We start from the raw sequence: 21,903 nt of genomic DNA, 5'->3' as shown, positions 1-21,903 counted from the left end.
CAGCATTAGTTCAACTCTGTCTTAAAAGATGGACAAATTAAAGAGCGGCTTAGGTGGGCCATTTCGGTTTCTTGCAAAGTTTGAATATCATGAGGTGCCCATTAAGTCTTGTGTGGATGAACCTGGTTTGTAGTTGGGCTTCACCATGTTAGTTCTTCTACCCCTTTCCCATAATGCACACTTGAATAGCCCACCCACCCTTAAAATTCTGAGCGCAGGTTAAACTCAGTTTATAATTCTGGATCATGCAGAGTTACGATGCATTCATACATCACAACTACCCAGGATTTTGTAGAAGGCTTTCACCACGGATTCAACTGGTTGTGGTGGGTTTTCCGAGCTCGTGGCCATGGTCTGGTGGATCTTGTTCCTAGCGTTTGCCTGCCATCTGTGGCGGCATCTTCAGAGTGTATTCACAGAGGGAAGTCTGGTACCGCTGCACGCGGGTTCCACCCAAACACTTACTGATTGTTTCCCTATCCTGGGCATGGACAATATATACCCACGAAACATTCCTTTCCTGGACACAGTGTGTAACAGACTTCCTCTAATGATGCACCTCTGAAGATGCCAGCCACAGATGCGGAAATGTTAGGAACAAGATCCACCAGACCACGACCCGCATAGCCTGGAAAACCCACCACAACCAGTACTAAGTTTGTTTTGGAAGGGATATTTCTGTCATTCTTTGCGAACATGGCAAGTCAATGAACTAGCTTTATGCACATTCAGGTTTTGTGTGGCATTGGAATTCAGCGAGTCTCTGTGGAAACCTGAAAATTGACTAAGTAGCTGATTTTTTTGTTTAATTTTCTCACTACTTTCTTTTGGTAGTTTATTATAATAAATTCATGCAAAGCATACATAATTGCCTACCTATACATTATATATTTCCTTACAATTACTACATTCACATTACATAAAACCATCACCCCACCCTTAGTGCATATGACTTCGCTTGGAATCAATCTGTCGAGTCATGAATATTCAGGTTTTAACTGTTTCATCTACGTAAATTCAAGCACTTCAAATCGGTAATTTCTCAACATTTGCGGGCATGAAAACAAGAAATGGTTGATAGTCACCTCATTTTTTATAAAATTAATCACTGGTTTCCCAGAATAACAAGTTAAATAATTGCTTTCAGTACTTAACTGCCCCAGATAGAATTCATCCTATGAAACTTTAGCTCCCAGGAGTTAATTATCAATCTTCTATTGTTGGTATTGTGGGAAGCTCTTCCATTTTGCACTACTTTTCAAAACAGTTCTGCTTAAGGACAGAACTCAGAGAACTGGTATGTTTGGGTTTAAAAAACACCCCAATCCTTGTGTCATATAGGTGTGTTTTACATTTTTTCTTATGTATATGGAGATAGTTGAAGAAATGCTAAAAGAGTGACTAATAATTGTCACCTTTTTTCTCCAAAAAGCTCCAGAGTGGCTATGGAGTTCCTGTGTGGTTTCTAGCCACATTCTGCGTGGAACTAGATCAGGTGCCCTCAGTCTGGGGAGTCTTATCAAAAGGCCCGTTTCTGAGGTTTCCTCTGCACAGAGAAAAGGACTCCCTTTTAAATGATATTTATCCTCCACAACCTCTTGAATCAGTGCTGCTAGTGCATGTGATCAATGTGAGGAAAGATACTCCCTCTCCCTAAGCTAGCAGAAGTTGTGATGTCTGGGAGTGAGGCACAATATTGTGGGGAAGAAATGGTGTAGCCAGCTGTGCTTCTCTGTGGAGACTGGACCACTTATGTTTCAGGAGTGAGGAGAGCTCATTTTCTGTTCTCTTTTCGCCCTTGCTAGAAGTGTTGTGCTTTTACATGTCCTCCTAAGAGCTGAGATTGAGGGAACAAAGCCTGTTCCTATCTATATACCCTAGGTCCTATTTTTTGGGGTGGGTGGGTATTAAGATTGTGTCAGCCTGCCCAAGCAGGTTTCCTGGAGAAACAAGTGTGACCTGTTCAAAATTAAAGGATAGGAGGCCCAGCAAGAGAATATAACTTGTTTATTCCTTTATTTTTTATCGTTTTAATCAACAGTACATCACACATCACCTCCAGCATGCATTTCAGTTACATGCTTACAAAGCGTATAGAGAAACATCTACACCATCTACCCACAACGGCAGAAAAATATAACACAAGACCAAGAACACACACAAAAGAAAAGTAGTCAAAATGAAAATAAATGAAGGAGATACTGATTTTGAAGAAAGAGATTCCTCGCGAAAATCTTGAGAAGAAAGGAATGAGTTTTCCTAGCAAGTGGTCTAGACTCTAACCTTTCTCATGGCTTATTGTAAGGGAGAAAACGGAAAGGAATTCGTGTCTTTATAGGTTCCTCAATTGGAATTTGAGTTGAAAACCACAGTAAATAAATATAAGGGTACATGTGTACACAAGTGTACATGGCAACCAATGTCTTTTTGTAGTGGCCTATTCCAGTTGTGACTGGTGGACATTACAGTGGTATCTGTAAAGGCCTCTGTGTGTGAATGTGTATTCAAAGATTGCTAGCGTGCAGAAGATAGTAACTCAGTAAAAAACTTTGTTGTAACTCCGGCAAACTTTGTCAAGGATAATTTTGGGTAGAGTAAATCCCTGTTGCAACTCAAAAATGCATATGTTCTCCAAAGTCAGCACGCATTATAAACCTTTGCCAGGAGAAAACTAAAACATGTATTTAAAATCTCATGTACAGATATGCTTCACGAAGAAATATAGCTTGTCTTTTCCTAGTTGTCTGTACTATACCAACCTTATGCCTATAAGGTTTAAAAGTAGACTGGGGGGATGTTTACAACTGTGCCTCTACTAGCAAGGATCAAAGTACAAAGCAGCGAGCAGTAAAATTTGCTCTTTTTTTTTGTTTGTTTGTATGTCAGGGGTTGCAATACTTATGTGAGCCAAAAGTTCCCACAAAATGTCATGTAAGGCGGTTAATTATTTATTACTTGGAGTCACGTTTTAAAACCTGGGAGTCACCTACCTGTCACGAACAAGTAACCTGCCCGGCTCCTTGTTCACACACCTTAGTTATACTAACTTTCACAATCTGGAAGTGTCATGGAACAAGGAAACGGCATTTACTTACAGCTTAGATCGCGAGCTTTCTGTTCACACAGAGGTAAGCTTACATGAAATCTAAGGAATGCGTGTATAAATATAAATGATTCTGATGTTTCACAGAATTGCAGTTTGGGGTTGCATTTCTTTGGAGCCGGGTGAGCTCTCCTGTTAATGGCAACCTACCTTTGCAGGTGTAAAGGATATGTGTGGCTTGAAATCTCTTGCGATTTTTACAATATCTTATGTGGATGGATTTCGCTAAGACACATATGGACAGGGACAGTATGTCTATATGGTTACCGAACTCCAGATGTGTCCTGGAGATCTCTCACTATTTCAGTTGATTTCCTGACAACAGAGACCAGCTCCTCTGGAGAAATATAGCTGCTTTGTGGGGTGGACTCTCTAAACTCCACCCTAAATCTCCCAGATATATTTCCCCACACTAACAGTTAACATCTACTGTCACCAAACAGTTAGGCAAATTAACTTGTCGTCCAAGCTGGGCCTTCTAGCTGTCCCTTTGGTATCCGGCAGTCTGAAACAAATATCAGCTGATGGCCAATTATGCACAAGGTATCTACTAAGTATGCCTTCTAAGATTTCTTACAGCTTATGGATGTGTTCCTCGAGCCCTGCTTTTCACTTTCCATTCTTTCTCTTGTATTGAGAGAGACCACTTCTAGCATGACTTTTAATTTGGCACTTTCTGCCAGAGCAAGCAGATTTGCCGGTGAGGACAGATTTGCCCTGGACATGTTCCTGTGCCTATGGCAGCTTCTCCCGAGCTCCACCCTTCCCTCCCATCGCTGCCATCGCCTCCTCCCTCACCCACGTTGCTCCATGTTGCCAGCATGGGTGGCGTAGCTAAGACAGGTGGATTCTAATCCTGGAGAACCGGGTCCTCCTCCCTTGAGTGGCAGAGGCTTATCCAGTGAACCAGATGTGTTTCGCACTCCTACATTCCTGCTGGGGATTACCTTGGGCTGATGCTTGATTCTCTCCGAACTCTCTCAGCCCCACCTACCTCTAAGGTGTCTGTTGTGGGGAGAGGAAGGGAATAGGTAGCAGAAATACCTTGAGTCCTTACAGGAGAGAAAGGTGGGATATAATCTCAACTCTTCTTCTAAATGCTCATATCAAGATAATAACAGGTTGGATTTTCCAAGCAACAATATAAACAGGTCTCTTCTCTTCTCTTCTCGTCTAGAGCTCCATTTCCCCAGTTAAACCACCCTCTCTGATGTCGGAGGATTTCTTGCTCTTTCAGAATGGCCTCTTCTTTAAAGCATTTTCTCCTCAGCAGCAGCAGTAGCAAGGAGAAAGTGTGTGTGTGAAGAGGCAAGGGAGGATCTACCCCATGGTCCTCTTCTTAGATCATGAGGGAATTGCTTTGCCTCTTTCTTTTGGGGGACTTTCTTTTTTGGGAAAGGGGCTGCACAATATCAATATACCTGCTGGCATAAATGCAATATAAATGATGCAATTTAAAGGGAGGCTTTTAACAAAGCCTTATCATCACAACTATAAATGTGATGAGATCTGTCCCTTAAAGGCGGGTCACGAGAACCAGGAGATGCTGCGGGGCAGCAAAGGGTAGATGGGGCAAGCAGAGCATGGCTCGTGATGTGAGTCTGAAGCATGGAGACCACACTACATCCTGTGCAGCAAAAGCATGAGGTAAGTTTTCCATGCACTTAGCCGCAGGAGCGCACTGCCTTCTGGGGCTTGCCGTTTCTCGCCCTGTCACAGGGCGGGGAACGGCAAGTTCTGTAAGGCCGCGGCGCTTCCTGCGGGTGTAAGGGCTGAGGCTGCTGCACTGTCTTGTGCCCCAGAAGGCAGTGCGGCAGCCTCCCAAAAATCGGGACTATTTGAAGAACCCGCGGGACGCGGGATGAATTGTTTAAAGGCGGGACTGTCCCGCCAAATGCGGGACGTCTGGTCAGCCTATTTGATACGGCCCAGAATTGCATTGGCTTTCTTCTCACAAGCCGCCTCGTTTTCCTCAGGGGGTCTTTGTTCTGCTGGTCAAAGACAACTCTCCAGCAGCGCTGGTGGGGCTGCGCATCGGGGAGCAGATCCTCCAAATTGACGGGAAGGACTGCGCTAAATGGAGCGCGTACAAGGCAAAGAAGGCACTGAAGAAGGCGCCCTCGGAGAAAATCATCGTCGTCGTCCGAGAGAGGTGAGAACTGGGGCTGGGCCAAACCCCCTTCAGGTGGCTGACCCCCACCCCAAATGGCTGCCCTTCAGAATGGTGAGAATCCCTTGCTGTGCCCTGGAAGTCTGCCTCACAAGGTGTCTGTTGCGGGGAGAGGAGGGGAAAGGAGCTTGTGTAAGCCATCTTGAGTCTCCTGACAGGAGAGAAAGGGGGGATGTAGATCCAAACTCCTCCTCCTCCTCCTCCTCTTCTTCTTCTGCTTCTCCTCCTCCTCCTCCTCCTCCTCCTTCTCCTTCTCCTTCTCTTTCTCTTTCTCCTCCTGCTCCTCCTGCTCCTCCTTCTCCCCCCCTCTTCCTCCTTCTCCTTCTTCTCTCCTCCTCCTCCTCCTCCTCCTCTTCTCCTTCTCCTTCTTCTCTTTCTCCTGCTCCTCCTCTTCTCCTTCTCCTTCTCCTTCTTCTCTTTCTCCTTCTCCTCCTCCTCCTCCTCCTCCTTCTTCTCTTTCTCCTTCTCCTCCTCCTCCTTCTCCTCCTTCTCCTTCTTCTCACCTTCTCCTTCTCTCCTTCTCCTCCTCCTCTTCTCCTTCTCCTTCTCCTCCTCCTCTTCTCCTCCTCCTCCTCCTCCTCCTTCTCCTTCTTCTCTCCTCCTCCTCCTCCTCCTCCTCCTCCTCCTCTCCTTCTCCTTCTCCTCCTCCTCCTCCTCCTCTCTGTGCATTATAAACATTGGGTTCGATCCAACCAGTCTGCTGCAGAAACTCTGGCCAGTGGTATGGATGGACAAGATCCTGTTTGTGACATAAATTTTCAGCAAAAGGAAAAAAAGTCCCAGAAACAGCTTTTGAGAGAACACCAGAGGCATGAAACAGCAGTAGAAATTCTCGCTTTTCTAACAAGAACGCACCTGGCTTCTAGCAGATAGATGAACGCATGAAGCTGCCTTATATTGAGTCTCACCATTGATTCATAAAGTATCAGCTATGGTGGCAGCAATTCTCCAAGGTCTCCATGGAAGTCTTTCCCAGATCTGGGGTGCTGTGTGGTTTCCGGGCTGTCTGGCCGTGTTCTAGCAGCATTCTCTCCTGACGTTTTGTCTGCATCTGTGGCTGGCATCTTCAGAGGATCCATACAGTCCGGAAACCCCACAACATCTCAGTGATTCTGGCCGTGAAAGCCTTTGACAATACTTCCCCAGGTCTTTTCCCTTGGAGATGGCAGGGATAGAACCTTGGGACCTTTCGGTTGCCAAACAGATACTGCACCTCTGAGCCTTGGCTTCCCCTTTGAGATCCAATGTGAGGAGCACACATGAAAACATACTGAAGAGAAGCAAGAGGTTGCCTGCTGCGGAAGGGAAGTTTCACATCCCGTTTCAATTCCTCTGCCAGCCTTCTATTGTTAAGTTTTCAGTATGTTGTCACATGTGCATGTTTTGTGTATCTTCCCAACCACCGTTCAGCAACCTCTTTGGGTATGAAAGATGCTTGAAAAGATCACGTGAGGATGCTGTTCCCCCGTGAAACAGTTCTGGGGATGTTCTCCACCTGAAGAAGAAGAAGAAGAAGAAGAGGAAGAGGAAGAAGAAGAAGAGGAGGAGGAGGAGGAGGTGGTGGAGGAGGAGGAGTAGTAGTTTGGATTTATATCCCCCCTTTCTCTCCTGCAGGAGACTCAAAGGGGCTGACAATCTCCTTGCCCTTCCCCCCTCACAACAAACACTCTGTGAGGTGGGTGGGGCTGAGAGAGCTCAGAAGAGCTGTGACTAATCCAAGGTCACCCAGCTGGCATGTGTTGCAGTGCACAAGCTACTCTGTTTCACCAGATGAGCCTCCACAGCTCAAGTGGCAGAGCAGGGAATCAAACCCAGTTCTCCAGATTAGAGTGCACCTGCTCTTAACCCAGAGGTGTAGCTGGGCCAAACTGCACCCAGTGCGCAGTCTATATTTTCCACACACACCCTTCCCCCCCGTGGCGCCCCCCTTCCCCCTTCCTACTCCCAGTTCAGGCTTAAAAACGTCCTGATGCAGACTATACTTCCCAGGAGACCTTGCGAGCCCCAAGGAACTGTAGTTCCTCAGGCCGTTTTTAGCCTGTACTGTGAACAGGCCTTTTTTTTCAGCCTGAAAAAGTTCTAGGAAAAGGAAAGGAACTAAGGTAAGTGTGGGAAGGGTGGTGGTGGGGCGCCGTGGGGAGGACAGGGGGAAGGGGGAGGGGCCTGGGGGCAATTTTCTGCACCCCCAGGCGTGCGCCCAGTGCACGGCGCACCCCCTGTCCCCTTGTAGCTCCGCCCCGGTCTTAACCACTACACCACGCTGGCTCTCCATACCTGTGCTGCCAATCTTTCCTTGGCAATGTTTGTGTGTTGTGGTGGGCGCAGGCGTCGCCGCAAATGCTCCCTCTCCCTTTGCTGATAGAGTGAAAATGATAAATTGTTGGCAGGAACATGTGAGGAAGCATCTCTCTTTCTGGCCCCTTCTACTCAATCTCCTTGTCACATTCAGGCCTTTCCAGCGCACAGTGACCTTGCACAGGGATGGCACCGGCCACTTGGGCTTTGTGGTCAAGAAAGGGAAGGTCGCCTCAATCACGGAAGGCAGCCCCGCGGCTTGGAACGGGCTCCTCACCGGCCACTACATCTGCGAGGTCAACGGCCAGAACGTCATGGGCCTCAAGGTGAGAGTCCAGTCTTGGAGAGTTGGATCGACAGATAATTTTACAATTTATATTTTCACCATGGTTTAAACGAAGGGTGGCCAACCTATGGTGCTCCAGACCTTCATGGACTACAATTCCCATCATCCAATTGGCCATGCTGGCAGGGGCTGATGGGAATTGAAGTTTATGAACATCTGGAGCGCCATAGGTTGCCTACCTCTCAGTTGAACTTTTCAAAAAGGACCACCTTAGATTTATATTTTTTTTTAGATTTAGAAACCTTTAATGGCATATATATAAATTATACAATGGAAATTAAAATTGGCTGGGAAATTTTTTTTTTAAAAAAAACAAGCATCAGGAGAGCTGGAATACTAAGCCACGGAATTGGGATTGAGTCTGCTAAGCATTTGGGAACGTTCAGTGATGACAACACACAAGAATCTAGCAGTTTGTTCGATGGTAACAGTTGAGTTGCTGTCTAACAAGAACAAAGTTTTGACAGCATCTGTAGTGTTGCCTAGATCAGCTAAGAGAGGATTAAGTAGTCTTTCCCGCTCTACAGCATATAGAGGGCAATATAATAGAACATGATGGACGGTTTCTTCAAGACCAGGGTTGCAGGTGCAAGATCTATCGGAGGATGGGAGATGGTGCTCTCTGTTGTATCGTCTGGTAGAAGGAAGAACATTGCATCTGGCTAAGGTGACAGCGCGTCTCAGCGTGGGCTTATGTAGGAGATGTAGATAGTTAGCAGGAGCGGGAAAACGAGGCAAAATATGCAGATGGATTGGAGAGCAGGTTTTATTTGCTTGTGCCATCAGTTTCTGGTAGTCCTGCTCAAAGAGTCTTTGTTTTATGAGACGGTATATCTCATTAGCAGTCATAAGAAGAAGATCATCAAGGGACCACCTTAGAATACTCTTACCTAGATCTCAGGATTCTGAAATTCAGAGTGGCTTTTACCACTTTGTGCTTTCAAACTATGCTGATGGCAGCATTGTCTGGAACGCAGGTGTCAAACTCGCGGCCCTCCAGATGTTATGGACTACAGTTCCCATCACCCCCTGCCAGGATGATGCTGGCAGGGGATGATGGGAACTGTGGTCCATAACATCTGGAGGGTCACGAGTTTGACACCTGCGGTCTGGAAGATATAGTAAACTTCCGGCGTTGTATTGGTGGAGAGGCTGTCATGGAGGAACTTCCACATTATGCTTGTGTAACCTCAGCTTGTGGGTTCTGTGGGGCAGAACCTGGAATGAGTTGCAAAGAACCAAATTTAAACAAAACAGTTTACTTCTCTTTACAAATAACATTAAACATCAACATTTAACATTTCAATTCAAGGTCCTGTTCAGGTTGCATTTCAAGTCCTTCTAGTTACAGTCTACTGATACTGCCAAGTCCAATTCTTCTTTGCAAGTGGGTTGGCTCCTGAAGACTCCAAGGGCTTGATGAACAGGATGCAACATGATGAAGGTTTCCAGGAGAACTCTCACCCATTACAACCACAAAAGAAACCCTTAACAAGGTGTTAAGGGCTTATAGAAATCAAGGTCCGAGTCTGGTAGCCTTGTCTTCTCCAAAGAGCTCTGCAGCCTTTCTGCTGCTCTGAGTATCCACCCCCTTACTGGTTCAACCCATTCTGGGCATGGGGGTTACACTTGGATTTGTCCCTGGTACATGGAACTCATGGCCAAATTTCTTGTTGGATTACGGAGAGGTTTCAACTGGCAAGCCGACCTTGCAAAGGTTATATTTTTATTGTCGGATGTTGCGGAGTCTGGTGGTGTTTCCTTCCTTGGAGGTTTTTTTTGGTGTGGTGGTTAAGAGCAGGTGCACTCTAATCTGGAGAACCGGGTTTGATTCCCCACTCTGTCACTTGAGCTGTGGAGGCTTATCCGGTGAACCAGATTAGCTTGTGCCGTCCAACACGCGCCAGCTGGGTGACCTTGGGCTAGTTGCCCATATTGATGGATCTAGAAATGTGGGTATAGAGCTTTTCTGAAGTTGTTTTTGTTGGAAGTGAAGCACTTCCTGTCTCCAGCCTCAGTGACGGAGCGGGGCTTGACTAGAGAGTCAGAGAAGTTAAGACACCGGGCAATTGCTGCTCTGATACTGTCCCTTTGATGTGTCGAAAGCTACTCCCAGGGAACTTCCTTCCTTCCTGCTTCTCTGCACACCACCAATTTTGCAAGCACATTTCTCAACCTCACACCATGAAGGGAGAGATAAAGACCGTGACTCTTTCTGCACACAACTCTTGAAATATTTGGAAATATGAAAAAAACGCAGGCAAGAGGGAACGGAGCGTGTTCCGGAAATGGTGCCAAGCAGGAAGTTCACAATATGGTGCCAAGCAGGAAGTTCACAATACTAGAACCAGGGGGCATTCATTGAAAATGCTGGGGGGAAGAATTAGGACTAATAAAAGGAAACACTTCTTCACGCAGCGTGTGATTGGTATTTGGAATCTGCTGCCACAGGAGGTGGTGATGGCCACTCACCTGGATAGCTTTAAAAAGGGCTTGGACAGATTTATGGAGGAGAAGTCGATCTATGGCTACCAATCTTGATCCTCCTTGATCTGAGATTGCAAATGCCTTAGCAGACCAGGTGCTCAGGAGCAGCAGAAGGCCATTGCTTTCCCATCCTGCACGTGAGCTCCCAAAGGCACCTGGTGGGCCACTGCGAGGAGCAGAGAGCTGGACTAGATGGACTCTGGTCTGATCCAGCTGGCTTGTTCTTATGTTCTTATGTTCTTAAGAACAGTTTTGATTTGTACCCCCCCCCCTTTCTCTTCTGTAAGGAGACTCAAAGGGGCTTGCAATCTCCTACCCCACCCCATGAAGCTGTTTTGAAAACGTTTCAACCAAAGAATCGTTTTAAAATGTAATTCACTGAAAACATTCCGAGGCTGGAAATAAAACGTTTTCAGCACCGAGGGGGTGGGGAGGAAACAATGTGGAACTCCATGGAATAAACGTTTTATTTCCTTCTTCAAAACGTTTTTAAAGGTTTGTGCGGAAAAGGCCTGCATCTTGGCCCGCCCAGCTAGTTAGATTAACCAAGAGAAACTTTGTCTTTTCATTGTGTGGTCGAAGACTTTCATGGCCGGACTCAACTGGTTCTGGTGGGTTTTCCGGGCTGTGCGGCCGTGCTCTGGTGGCTCTTGTTTCTCCTGCATCTGTGGCCGGCATCTTCAGGGGTGTATCACAAAGAGTGTTACACACTGTGTCTACTGTGTCTGTATATTTAATAATGCTGGGAGGCACCATGGAACAGACTTCCCTCTGTGATACACCTCTGAAGATGCCAGCCACAGATGCAGGGGAAACGTTAGGAACAAGATCTACCAGACCACGGCCACACGGCCCCGAAAACCCCCAACAACCAGTGGTGTCTTTTCACTTTCCTATCTAGAATGGAGTTCTCTAATAAAGACTTCTTATATTAGTTTGATACTCTGAATTGGCTTCACGTTTCTTTTGTTCCCAGCAGCCCCCCAGGTAAGCTCCCCTAAGTTCTGTTGCTACACACTCTGCTATAATGCAAATAAATCTCAAATGAGAGATACCAACAGTTTTGTTGAGAGTTGCAAGATGGTGGTGATGGCCACTAACCTGGATAGCTTTAAAAGGGGCTTGGACAGATTGATGGAGGAGAAGTCGATCTATGGCTCCCAATCTTGATCCTCTTTGATCTGAGATTGCAAATGCCTTAGCAGACCAGGTGATCGGGAGCAACAGCAGCAGAAGGCCATTGCTTTCACCTCCTGCAGGTGAGCTCCCAAAGGCACCTGCTGGGCCACTGTGAGGAGCAGAGAGCTGGACTAGATGGACTCTGGTCTGATCCAGCTGGCTTGTTCTTATGTTCTTAAGATGGTGATAAGAGCAATCTGTCTCGTGCAGCGCGAGAAAACTTCAGTGATCGGCAGAGCAGACGGGTAGGATTCGGGCCAGAGTTTTAATGCGCTACACAACTGTGCTTCAGGAAATCAGCTCAGCAAATCTCTCAGCCTTTGCCGTGAATGACCTCCTGTTCTCTCCCCTGTCCAGGACAAGAAGATCATCAACATCCTGACCGACGCCGTTGACGCTGTGACCCTCACCATCATCCCGGTGGTGATCTATGAGCACATGGTCAGAAAGTAAGTATCTCGTGAGAGCTGGAACGGCACGACAGCCGAGCACAGAGGCGTGGTTCCAAGGGAGCGGCAGGTGGATGACCTTGGGCATATCACGTCCACTCAACCTAACCTAACTTTGGGCTGTTGTGAATAAAAAGGATGGTGAAAAGGATGCAGACTGATCTGAGGACCCCTGGGGGAGAAACGCAGGGTGTACAAGAAGCAAATGAATAATAATAATAATAATAATAATAATAATAATAATAATAATAATAATAATAATAATAATAATAATAATATGGGTTCAGGGCCAAATAGGCTTTTGCAAGGCAACTATGTTAGCTCCCCTTTGAATGTGGGGATTTAGCACTCGAAGGTGTGCAAGGAGCTGGCCCCTCCCCTTTGGGGAGGCCGGCCGCAGATCGCCTGCCCCCTCTGATGCCCCCGTGCCTTTTGATGTGCCATCTCCGGCACTGCCAATGTAAGATCTTATTGGGATCGGGCGCCATCAACGAATTGAGGTCGGCCAATGGTGGTTGTGTTAATGCTGCTGTGTTTTTAAGGGTTTTAATATCCCGTGTATATTTTGTTTTATTTATTATGTACTGCATTTGTGCACTGTTTGTTGTACACCACCCAAAGCCCTTAGGGGGTGGGCAGTTTATTAAATTTAAACAATAACAACAATAACAACAAACAACAACAAAGAACAATAACAAAAAACAACAAAGAACAAACAACAACAACAATAATATGTATGACTCCCCCTCTTGGCCTGTTGGAACCTTTTTGCATAATGTGGCTTTAAAAAAGAAAAGCCAAAATACAGGAGTTGTTTAGGCAATTTACACGGGAGCAAGTATGGCCCACTGCAGCCCCTTCCGGACATGCAGAATAATTCACTTCCAATCCACTTTCAATGCACTTTGCAGCTGGATTTTACTGTGCGGAAGAGCAAAATCCACTTGCAAACAAACAGTTGTGAAAGTGGATTGAAAGTGCATTATTCTGCATGTGCGGAAGGGGCCTCCGTGGCGCCTGCTCACCTTGGGCCCAAGGACAGTGTCAACGGATGTCGCTTCATTCATCCATTTCTCCTCTGTCGCTGCAGGTTACGTGACGATTCGTCCGATGAGTCCACGACGAGTTTCTCACCTTTCATGGATAGCTCCTCAACCGCTGGGTTTGATTCTGACTGCGTGCACTCCGGGGGCTTTTCTGGTGAGTCTTCGCCTCCTGGCAGCGAAGGGGATGGACAGCAGCTGGGATCAGCTTCACACGCTTGGGTCCCCTCGTCAAGCTAGAATTGTGCCCGCTTTACATGTGAGCCCTGATAACTCATGAAGGCAAAAGACGGCTGGTCTTTTGCACTGGTTTTCTCTGAGAAGCTGTAAAAACCTTCACAGCAGAGGCGGAGCGTCCACGGGACAGTCGGGGGGGGGGGTTCAAACGCCCTGGGCGGCCGCCATCCAGTCACGTGGGAGGCGGAAAATTGCCCCCCACACTTCTAGCCTAGGCTGCCACTAGGCGCCCCTTGGACCTCCCGTGCCAGGCTGCTCCGCCAGCTGGTGGGGCCTCCACCGACCGAAGGAGCAGCCTGGCTGAGCTGCCACCAGGCACCTGCCACCCTGTTAGCTCCTGCTGGCTAAGGTAAGTGGGGCGGGGTGCGCGGGAGTGGCCAGAGCAGGTGTTGACCCAGGCGCCATTCCCCCCCCCCTCACGCCTCTGCTTCACAGCCTTTCACCTCTGCCCAACGCATAAAAGGAACCACTTTTGGAAGGAGGAATGATCAAAGAGGCCAGTGTTGCCAACGTGGTGCCCATGGATGCCAGGGTGTTCACTGACACCTTTTATCTATCTATCTATCTATCTATCTATCTATCTATCTATCTATCTATCTATCTATCTATCTATCTATCTATCTATCTATCTATCTATCTATCTATCTATCTATCTATCTATCTATCTATCTATCTATCTATCTATCTATCTATCTATCTATCTATCTATCTATCTATCTATCTATCTATCTATCTATCTATCTATCTATCTCTATTTATTTATTTATTATATTTATATACCGCCCTCCCCCAAAGGCTCAGGGCGGGGTCCATCAGTGATAAAACAATTTAAAACATATCATGATACATAAATTACATGCAATAATACATAAAATACTAAACCTTGCAGATGGCTTCAACCCCTCCCTCCCCCTTTATATACCCACGGGAGGCCAGATGTTCTTTATGGCGGAGTTGACATCATCCTGGCTGGCCAAACGATTGGCGGAACAGGTCCGTTTTGCAGGCCCTGCGGAAACTTTGTAAGACCCGCCGGGCCCTGATCTCACCCGGGAGCCTGTTCCACCAGGTAGGGGCCAGAGCCGTAAAGGCCCTGGCCCTTGTAGAGCCCAGCCGGATCGCCTCAGGGCCAGGGATCACCATTTTGTGAAGGAATCCAGTGAAGACCGGGAGGAAATGCTCCAATTTCTTTTGCACGAGCACGGGACTTCTGTATTTACATTGCATGCCTATCTGAGCATTCTCAGTGTCCCGCATTCTGATTGACTGTTGTTTTTGAGTGGCAGCTTGAATGAACATCAGGCGGGGAGATTGGGGGGGCGGGTGGAGAGGCGGGGAGATCAGGCGGCTGGGCGGGGAAAATAAACTGGTTCAGCTCCTGGGGTGTTTGCACGGTAGCAGGCTCACCGCAGGAGGAAGAGTTCTGCCTGACTCACACGACTGGTGAACCTGGTGCTATTTGGTTGAGGTGACCTGGCAGCCCCTTGGAACCCTCCACCACGATGCTAGCCTTTGGCGCCAGGAGCAGGACTATCTCTAGAAAGAGATCTGCCAGTTGAATCCCAAGATATATCTTCTCACAGCTTGTGCTGAGGCAGCGGAGGTGGTGAATACTCGGTCTGCGAACAGCAACTTACAGGGCGGCCACATAGGCAACTCGAGTTTCCGGCTGGTGCCTCTGGTCGGGGTGCAGAGGCAGTTTGGTCAAGTTTTGACCACCACCTCCACCTTCTCAAGTTGGTCCAGGGCAAACGGTGCAAACGGCGCCACTGGTGGTGGGGATGCCTGCCTCAGGGGTGCTTCATCGACAGAAGCTGTAGGTCTGGTTGGTGGAGATGGTGAACAACAACCTTTTCCCTAGGACAGGGATTTGCAACCTGTGGCTCTCCAGATGTTCATGGACTACAATTCCCATCAGCCCCTGTAGTCCAAATCCAAATCCAAAACCTTTATTAGGCATAAAACCGGTGTGTGTCAAGAATTTCAAATACAATAAGAAGATCATTATTGCGCAACTTGCAGTACACAGAGTAAAAATATAGCAACAGCTTCAGAGATTTCAACATTAGAGTTATTTAGAAGCTTAGCCATTTTTATCTTATCAGAAAGGAGCATAAATCCTGTTGGTGATACAGTTCTCAAATCAGTTCTGATGTTGTTGTATTTTGAACAATGAAGCAGAATATGAGAAAGTGAATCAGTTGTATCAGGATAAAATTGACAGCAACGCTCATTTTGTGGAATACTAGAGAAGCGACCTGGAAGATGTACTGACGGAAAAGAGTTACACCTTGCTCTAGTCATGACCCATCTGCCATTGTAGTTAACAAGTTGTTCCGGGTATATAGCAGGGCTAGATTTCTGAGGGATAATTCCAAAGAATATTGGAGAGCAAGAGCTTTGCGCTTTGCTCAGGAGAAATTGATATACTTGATCGAATAATCTAGTCTTTAAGCGATGGTAAATCTCCGGAGCAGTGAGCATTTGTAGGGCCTCCCAAGAGAAGCCCAAGGAATTGTAGTCCATGAACATCTGGAGAGCCGCCGGTTGCAGACCCCTGTCCTAGTCCATGTGGACACGTACATGCAGGCCCATGGTACAGAATACCTGAATGAAACGGACTGAATGCACGAAGTTGGAGCGCTTCCGGAAGGCCTGGTACATGGGACTGTTTCGGAGTCATGCACCAGAACTCCAGTCCCTCCCGTGCTTCATGATGGCCCTCCGATGTAGATATGAGGATCCCTCCCAGGGGTCTAAGGCCCGACGAGATATCCAGCACATACATCAGGGGAACCGGCCCCCGGCCGAGTTTGCAGCCGAGTTTCAGGCCTTGGCCAACAAGACTGAGGAGTGGTCGGAGCATGTTCTTCTCCATACGTTCAAAGCAGCGCTTCACCCGGAGCTCCGGCGCTAGTCCTTTGTGAATGGAGATCTGGACCCCCTGATGGATTGGATTGTGTAAGCAGGTGAAGCTGAGGCTCATAAGATGGATGTGCTAAGGTATGAAGACAAACCCACCTCAAGATGACCACTGGCTACCTCCCAGCGCAGCTGTACGAGTGTAGCTTGAGTTCAGGAGCCTGGGGTGTCCCAATACACGCGGAGGTGTTGATTGGGGCTGTGTCTGTATTTATTTATATTTATTTATTTATTGGTTGAACTTATATACCGCCCTCCCTCGAAAGGCTCAGGGCGGTGAACAAGAAGACAAAAATAGAGCACATAAACCAAAGACTAAAATCCATTAGATATTAATTCAATTGGCTCTATATAAAATAAAATAACCCCACCCCATTAAAATGCAGCATACTAAAATCAGCATAATAGATGGCATCTACTATCAATCCCCTAAAAACCAGAAGGGGGGGAAAGTGGGCACCTGGCAGCTGTCTGCCCAACCAAACCTCCAGTACCTGTGGTGCTATATCAACCACCATCAGGATAACTGGGTGGAGCTCTTACCATTCACAGAATATGCTTACAATAACGCTGTTCATAGTAGCACTGGGAAAAACCCCTTTTGAAGCAGTTTTGGGTTAATCAGGCAATCCCCTCCCCTTTCTGGGGCAACCTGCTGTCGATTCTCCTGAGCTGCAGGAGTGGATTCAACAGATCATACAAGGGCGGGATCTGGGCCGGAGCTAGGGGGAACTGTGCCCAGGGCACGGCTGCATCCTGCACCCTGCCATGCCCCCCACCCCGGAACGCTCCCAGCCATCCCCCTGCACAGGCGTGCGCCCTGTGTGTCGTGCCCCCGTCGCCTTGGCATGATGCCACACAGGCAACCAGTTGAACTAGCGTTGGGAGACATGGTATATCTTTCTACCAAGAACATGCGTGGTAATCAGGCTTGTAAAAATCTGGGGGGGGGGGGATGCTTGGGTCCCTTCCGGGTGGTGCGCCAGATCAATGAGGTTGCTGTGCGATTAGACCCATCCGAGAATTGACGAAGAATCCATCCTGCTTTCTGTTGCAGTCGGCCTCCGGATTCCTGGCATCCGACTAGGCCTACACCTCTCCTAACTCTGATGCTCCACCACGTCGTGGAGTCCAGGAGGTGCGGGACTCTCGCATCTGTCGCAAACACTTACCATATCTGGTTGCCGGGACTCATTGTCACGCTGGTCAAAACAAGTGGGTTCATGGTAATCATGTTAGAGCACCCGGATTGATTACGGCTTTTCACGAGGCTTATCCCGATCCTCCGAGGGGGGGGGAGGGGCTTAGGGGGATCAGAAATGTCATGCCTGGCTGCGGGAGGGAGTGTTGTGTGTTGCTTTCACTTTTGCAGGTGCTTGGCTACCTTTTGGCCTGACCTTGAGTGTCTGGGTTTCTCTGTGCTGTACTGTTCTCATGTGCGGGGCGTGGGGGGCATATTATCACTCGCTTGGTGCCTTTTCGCCAGAATCGTCTTTCTACTTGTTCCCTGAAGTCTGCCAGTAAAATCCTTGAACCAATTGAGTGATTATTGGGCCCTGATCCAGGGCCCTGACATGCGGCCAGGTGCGTTTTTTCCCTCTCAGGGCTTCCGAGTAGCCACTAGGCATAGGTGTCAAACTCGCGGCCCTCCAGATGTTATGGACTACAGTTCCCATCATCCCATGGGGAGCTGCGAAGGGTACAGAAATGAACTTTCACAGCCATGCCGATTTTCCCGCAGTCCAGTTGGCTGCACCTGTGTAGCTTCACACCTTCAACGCCCAAAATAAAAGGGGGGGGGGGAGAAAAAGGAACTGTCTTGCGACAGCCAGACGATAATGAAGGTGTTACTCTAGATCCGTGGTGGCGAACCTTTGGCACTCCAGATGTTATGGACTACAATTCCCATCAGCCCCTGCCAGCATGGTCAAATGGTCATGTTGACAGGGGCTGATGGGAATTGTAGTCCATAACATCAGGAGTGCCAAAGGTTCGCCACCACTGCTCTAGATCATAGGTGTCAAACTCGCGCCCCTCCAGATCTTATGTTCTACAGTTCCCATCATCCCCTGCCAGCATCATGCTGGCAGGGGATGATGGGAACCGTAGTCCACAACATTTGGAGGGCTGCAAGGTTAACATCTGTCCACTAGAGTTTTGATGGGCTGTGCAAATGTCTAGAAAAGCAAACAGCATACGAAGCTTTCCTGTGTAACTGAAGGTCAGCCGGGGTAGCCATTTTGTAATGGGCTCCGCTTCCGGCTGCCGCCATTTTAGGATAGTGATTTTGTGATTGCCCGCCCCCCCCCCCCCCCCGGTATGCTGTGTCAGAATCCCACTGGTTACGTTAGCTCGAAACAGTTGGGTACTCTGGATGAGGCAATGGCGTGACCTGTGTTGTGCTCCGTCCCGCAGAATAAAACTTCCGCACGCTTGCTTGTCACTGGTGAGCGGTTGTGGGCTGCAGGTGATCAGGTAGGGAATGGTAGAATACCTCCCCCTCCCCCCCGTTTTTGTAAGGCTGTGTTGCTCTCTTTCAACGCCTGATTCTCTCCCTTTCTCTTCCTCTTTTAAGGCTGCTCCCATGACTTCTGAAAGCATCTACGGATCGCTCAGTCGCTGATGTTTAAAACTGTAGAAGATTTTCACACATAGCCCTTCTCCCGTATGGCGCGAAACACCACCAGTTACACCACCGGAATGACGTCAAGAACTGGCGCTTCTCTTCGGAGAATATTTAGAGGCAAAGAGAGACCCACCCAAATCCTTAATGCTTTTATTGACTCCTTGCAGAGTTGTGTGTCAAGGTATACAAATATCATTCCCTTTTCTGGTGACTCTTAATAGAACCTCAATTCCCAAGATGGCAGCAGCAGCAGAAGAGTTTGGATTTATATCCCCCTCCCTTCCTCTCCTGTAAGGAGACTCAAAGGGGCTTGCAATCTCCTTTCCCTCCCCCCTCCCCCTCACAACAAACACCCTGTGAGGTGGGTGGGGCTGAGAGAGCGCCGAAGAAATGTGACTAGCCCAAGGTCACCCAGCTGGCGTGTGCTGGAGTGCGCAAACTAATCTGGTTCACCAGATGAGCCTCTGCAGCTTAAGTGGCAGAGCGGGGAATCAAACCCGGTTAGAGTGCACTTGCTCTTAACCACTACACTGCGCTGGCAGGTGTTATGAAAGGCCTCTCCCTGAAACCCTAGAGAGCGGGTGCCAGTCTGGGCAGAGAGTTCGAATCTCGAGGGGCCAAGGGTCATGTGACCTACCCCTAACTTGACTTCTGCCAAGTGAGTCAAAAACCATCTTCTGTCTGGCCAACACGTGTCAACTCTGCCGGACGTTCAGGCTAGCCCTCGTACGGAATACCAACGCCGTTGGGAGACCCAGATGACGTTTATTACAGCCACCAAACAGACAATGACTACAAGACAATGGAAAGTGACCCCCCCACCCCCCGCAAAAGAGTATACAGCTTTTTCAGTTCTGTATTTAAAAATATATAGATTTCTGTTCCTCTTTCAAATATAATCGTACATTTATTTCTCGGCGGAGCTTTGGATAGTTGAACGGATGTGCGTGTGTGCCCACGAGTACGTCGCGCAAACTGCTGCTTTCCCAGTGGACCAATCGCTCGGGGCCCTTCGCCAAAATGCACTCCCCCCCCCCCAAAAAACACTTTACACTTAGAACAGAAGCATCACCGACATGACCGCCAAATCCCTCCCCCTTTCCCCGATCGATCGTCTTTTCCAGGGCGGATTCCATCTACGCTCGGGGCTGTTTCTCATCTGGCAGCGACACCTTTTCGTAGAGAGCCGGGCGCTTTTCTCACGACAATCAGCCACGATTCTGTGCGTCAGCCTCAACTCTGCCTGAGCGAGCCGGAGAACTGGGTGCAGCCCCTGGCAAGAAACCCGTCACCCAAGTGGCTCTCCGGTTGCACTTTGAACCCTGCTGTGGGCATATCTGTCCAAATCGGCCCTCCGGCTGAACATTCACAGGGTGCAGTAGAAAGTTGTGAAAAGGCCCAGGAGCATGACAAGGGGCCAGGTGCAAGGCAAATCTGACAACAGGCCAAATGTGTTGACTCCTTGGTCTTCTGATATTCTTTGTGTGGTGTGTTTTAATTGACTATCACAGTGGTGGCGAACCTATGGCACGGGTGCCAGAGGTGGCACTCAGAGCCCTCTCTGTGGGCACGCGCAAACAGAGTCGCCCCTACTCCTACACACACATCTAGGCTGGCCTGGGCCGCTGGGCTCGATTATTAGCATTAAACCGAAGACCTAGTTTTGGGGAAGCAGAGTAGGTCACCCTGTTAAGCGCTGTTAAACCCCACTGATTTTCATGCGAAGAACTAAAGCACAGTCCTTTACCTGGGAGTAAGCTCGGTTGCTGGCAATGGGGCTTGCTTCTGAGTAAACCCTCCTAGGGTCGTGATTCACCCGTTGGAAGAGTTGCACGGTTGCTTCAAAGCAAAACCACCGACTACCACCAAGCTTACTCCCGAGTAACGCAAGACTCTGAGCCAACCGTTTTTTCTAAACTAAAACCTCAGTATTCAGGTTAAATTGCCGTGTTGGCACTTTGCGATAAATAAGTGGGTCTTGGGTTGCCATTTGGGCACTCGGTCTCGAAAAGGTTAGCCTTCACTGGACTATCAGGAAGGGGGAGACAGTGGCGTAGCGCCAAGGGGACAGGAGGGGTGCGACACACTGGGCGTGCGCTGGTGCAAAGTCGTGGTGGGGCGCAGAGCTCCTGCATGCCCCAGGCAGAGTCCGCCTTGCTACGGCTCTGGGGGGAGCATTCACCATGTGAGTACACAGGTTGCAAACAACTTACGGCAACCCCAGCAAGGGCCTGTTGAGGCAAATGGGAACATTTAGCTTCTCTTGCTTTGCTCCTTCCAACCATCCACCATCAAATCTTCCACCACAGTGAAGCAAGTGAGAGTGTTTAGGTTTTTTCGCTTCGCTACTTCCGACGATTTTGTGAAGAGTGCAGGATTAGCGTCTGAGATTCCTGAGTTTGAATCCCCACTGGTGCCACGGAAACTCATTAGGTGACCTTGGCCCAGTCATATTTCCTCAGTCTAACCTACCTCACAGTGTTGTTGTGAGGATAAAATGGAGGGGGGGGGGAGAATAATTTGAACACTTTGGGTCCTTACTGAGGAGGAAGGCAGGGGACAAATTAAGTGAGAAGCAGTGGTGGTTTGCCATTACCTTCGTCTGCACAGTCTACCATCCAAGTACCAACCCTGCTATATCGTACCATTTCACATCCCGGGCCTCCCGACAACTTTTATAAATGTCTTGTCGAAGGCTTTCACGGCCGGAATCACTGGGGTGCTGTGTGGTTTCCGGGCTGTATGGTCGTATCCTAGCACCATTCTCTCCTGACGTTTCGCCTGCATCTGTGGCTGGCATCTTCAGAGGATCTGATGGTAGTAAAGCAAGTGGAGCATCTATACCTAACCTGAGGAATGTCCAGGGTGGCAGAAAGAACCATTTGGATTGGATATCAAGTGTAAAGGGGTGCAATTCGCAAGTGTGATTTGCATGTGTTGAGTGGAATCCGCTACCATTCAGATGCCCTCACTAATTGATTATGCAACTTCATTGTTACTTACATATGAAGAAGAAGAAGAGTTTGGATTTCTATCCCCCCTTTCT

At 48.3% G+C, this 21,903-nt stretch overlaps 1 protein-coding gene across 1 annotated transcript; it reads left to right on the top strand.

Annotated features, from left to right (window-relative positions):
* Positions 1 to 4,711: 4,711 nt before the first annotated feature.
* SDCBP2 (syndecan binding protein 2) lies at positions 4,712 to 19,210 on the top strand. The gene is made up of 6 exons (XM_048497942.1): positions 4,712 to 4,750; positions 5,080 to 5,255; positions 7,723 to 7,894; positions 11,938 to 12,029; positions 13,120 to 13,229; positions 18,807 to 19,210. Exons 1-6 carry the CDS (start codon positions 4,712 to 4,714, stop codon positions 18,824 to 18,826), a joined length of 609 nt encoding a protein of 202 aa, XP_048353899.1. The 3' UTR covers positions 18,827 to 19,210.
* Positions 19,211 to 21,903: the final 2,693 nt, after the last annotated feature.

This window comes from Sphaerodactylus townsendi, linkage group LG05, assembly GCF_021028975.2.
Source record: "Sphaerodactylus townsendi isolate TG3544 linkage group LG05, MPM_Stown_v2.3, whole genome shotgun sequence".
Classification (NCBI taxonomy): domain Eukaryota; kingdom Metazoa; phylum Chordata; class Lepidosauria; order Squamata; family Sphaerodactylidae; genus Sphaerodactylus; species Sphaerodactylus townsendi.
This window is presented reverse-complemented; position numbering and strand designations above follow the sequence as displayed.

Coding starts and splice junctions, on each gene's coding strand:
- SDCBP2 (XM_048497942.1), top strand. CDS start 4,712: ATGGAGACCACACTACATCCTGTGCAGCAAAAGCATGAG. Junction 4,751..5,079: donor CTGTGCAGCAAAAGCATGAG/GTAAGTTTTCCA, acceptor CGTTTTCCTCAG/GGGGTCTTTGTTCTGCTGGT. Junction 12,030..13,119: donor TATGAGCACATGGTCAGAAA/GTAAGTATCTCG, acceptor CTGTCGCTGCAG/GTTACGTGACGATTCGTCCG.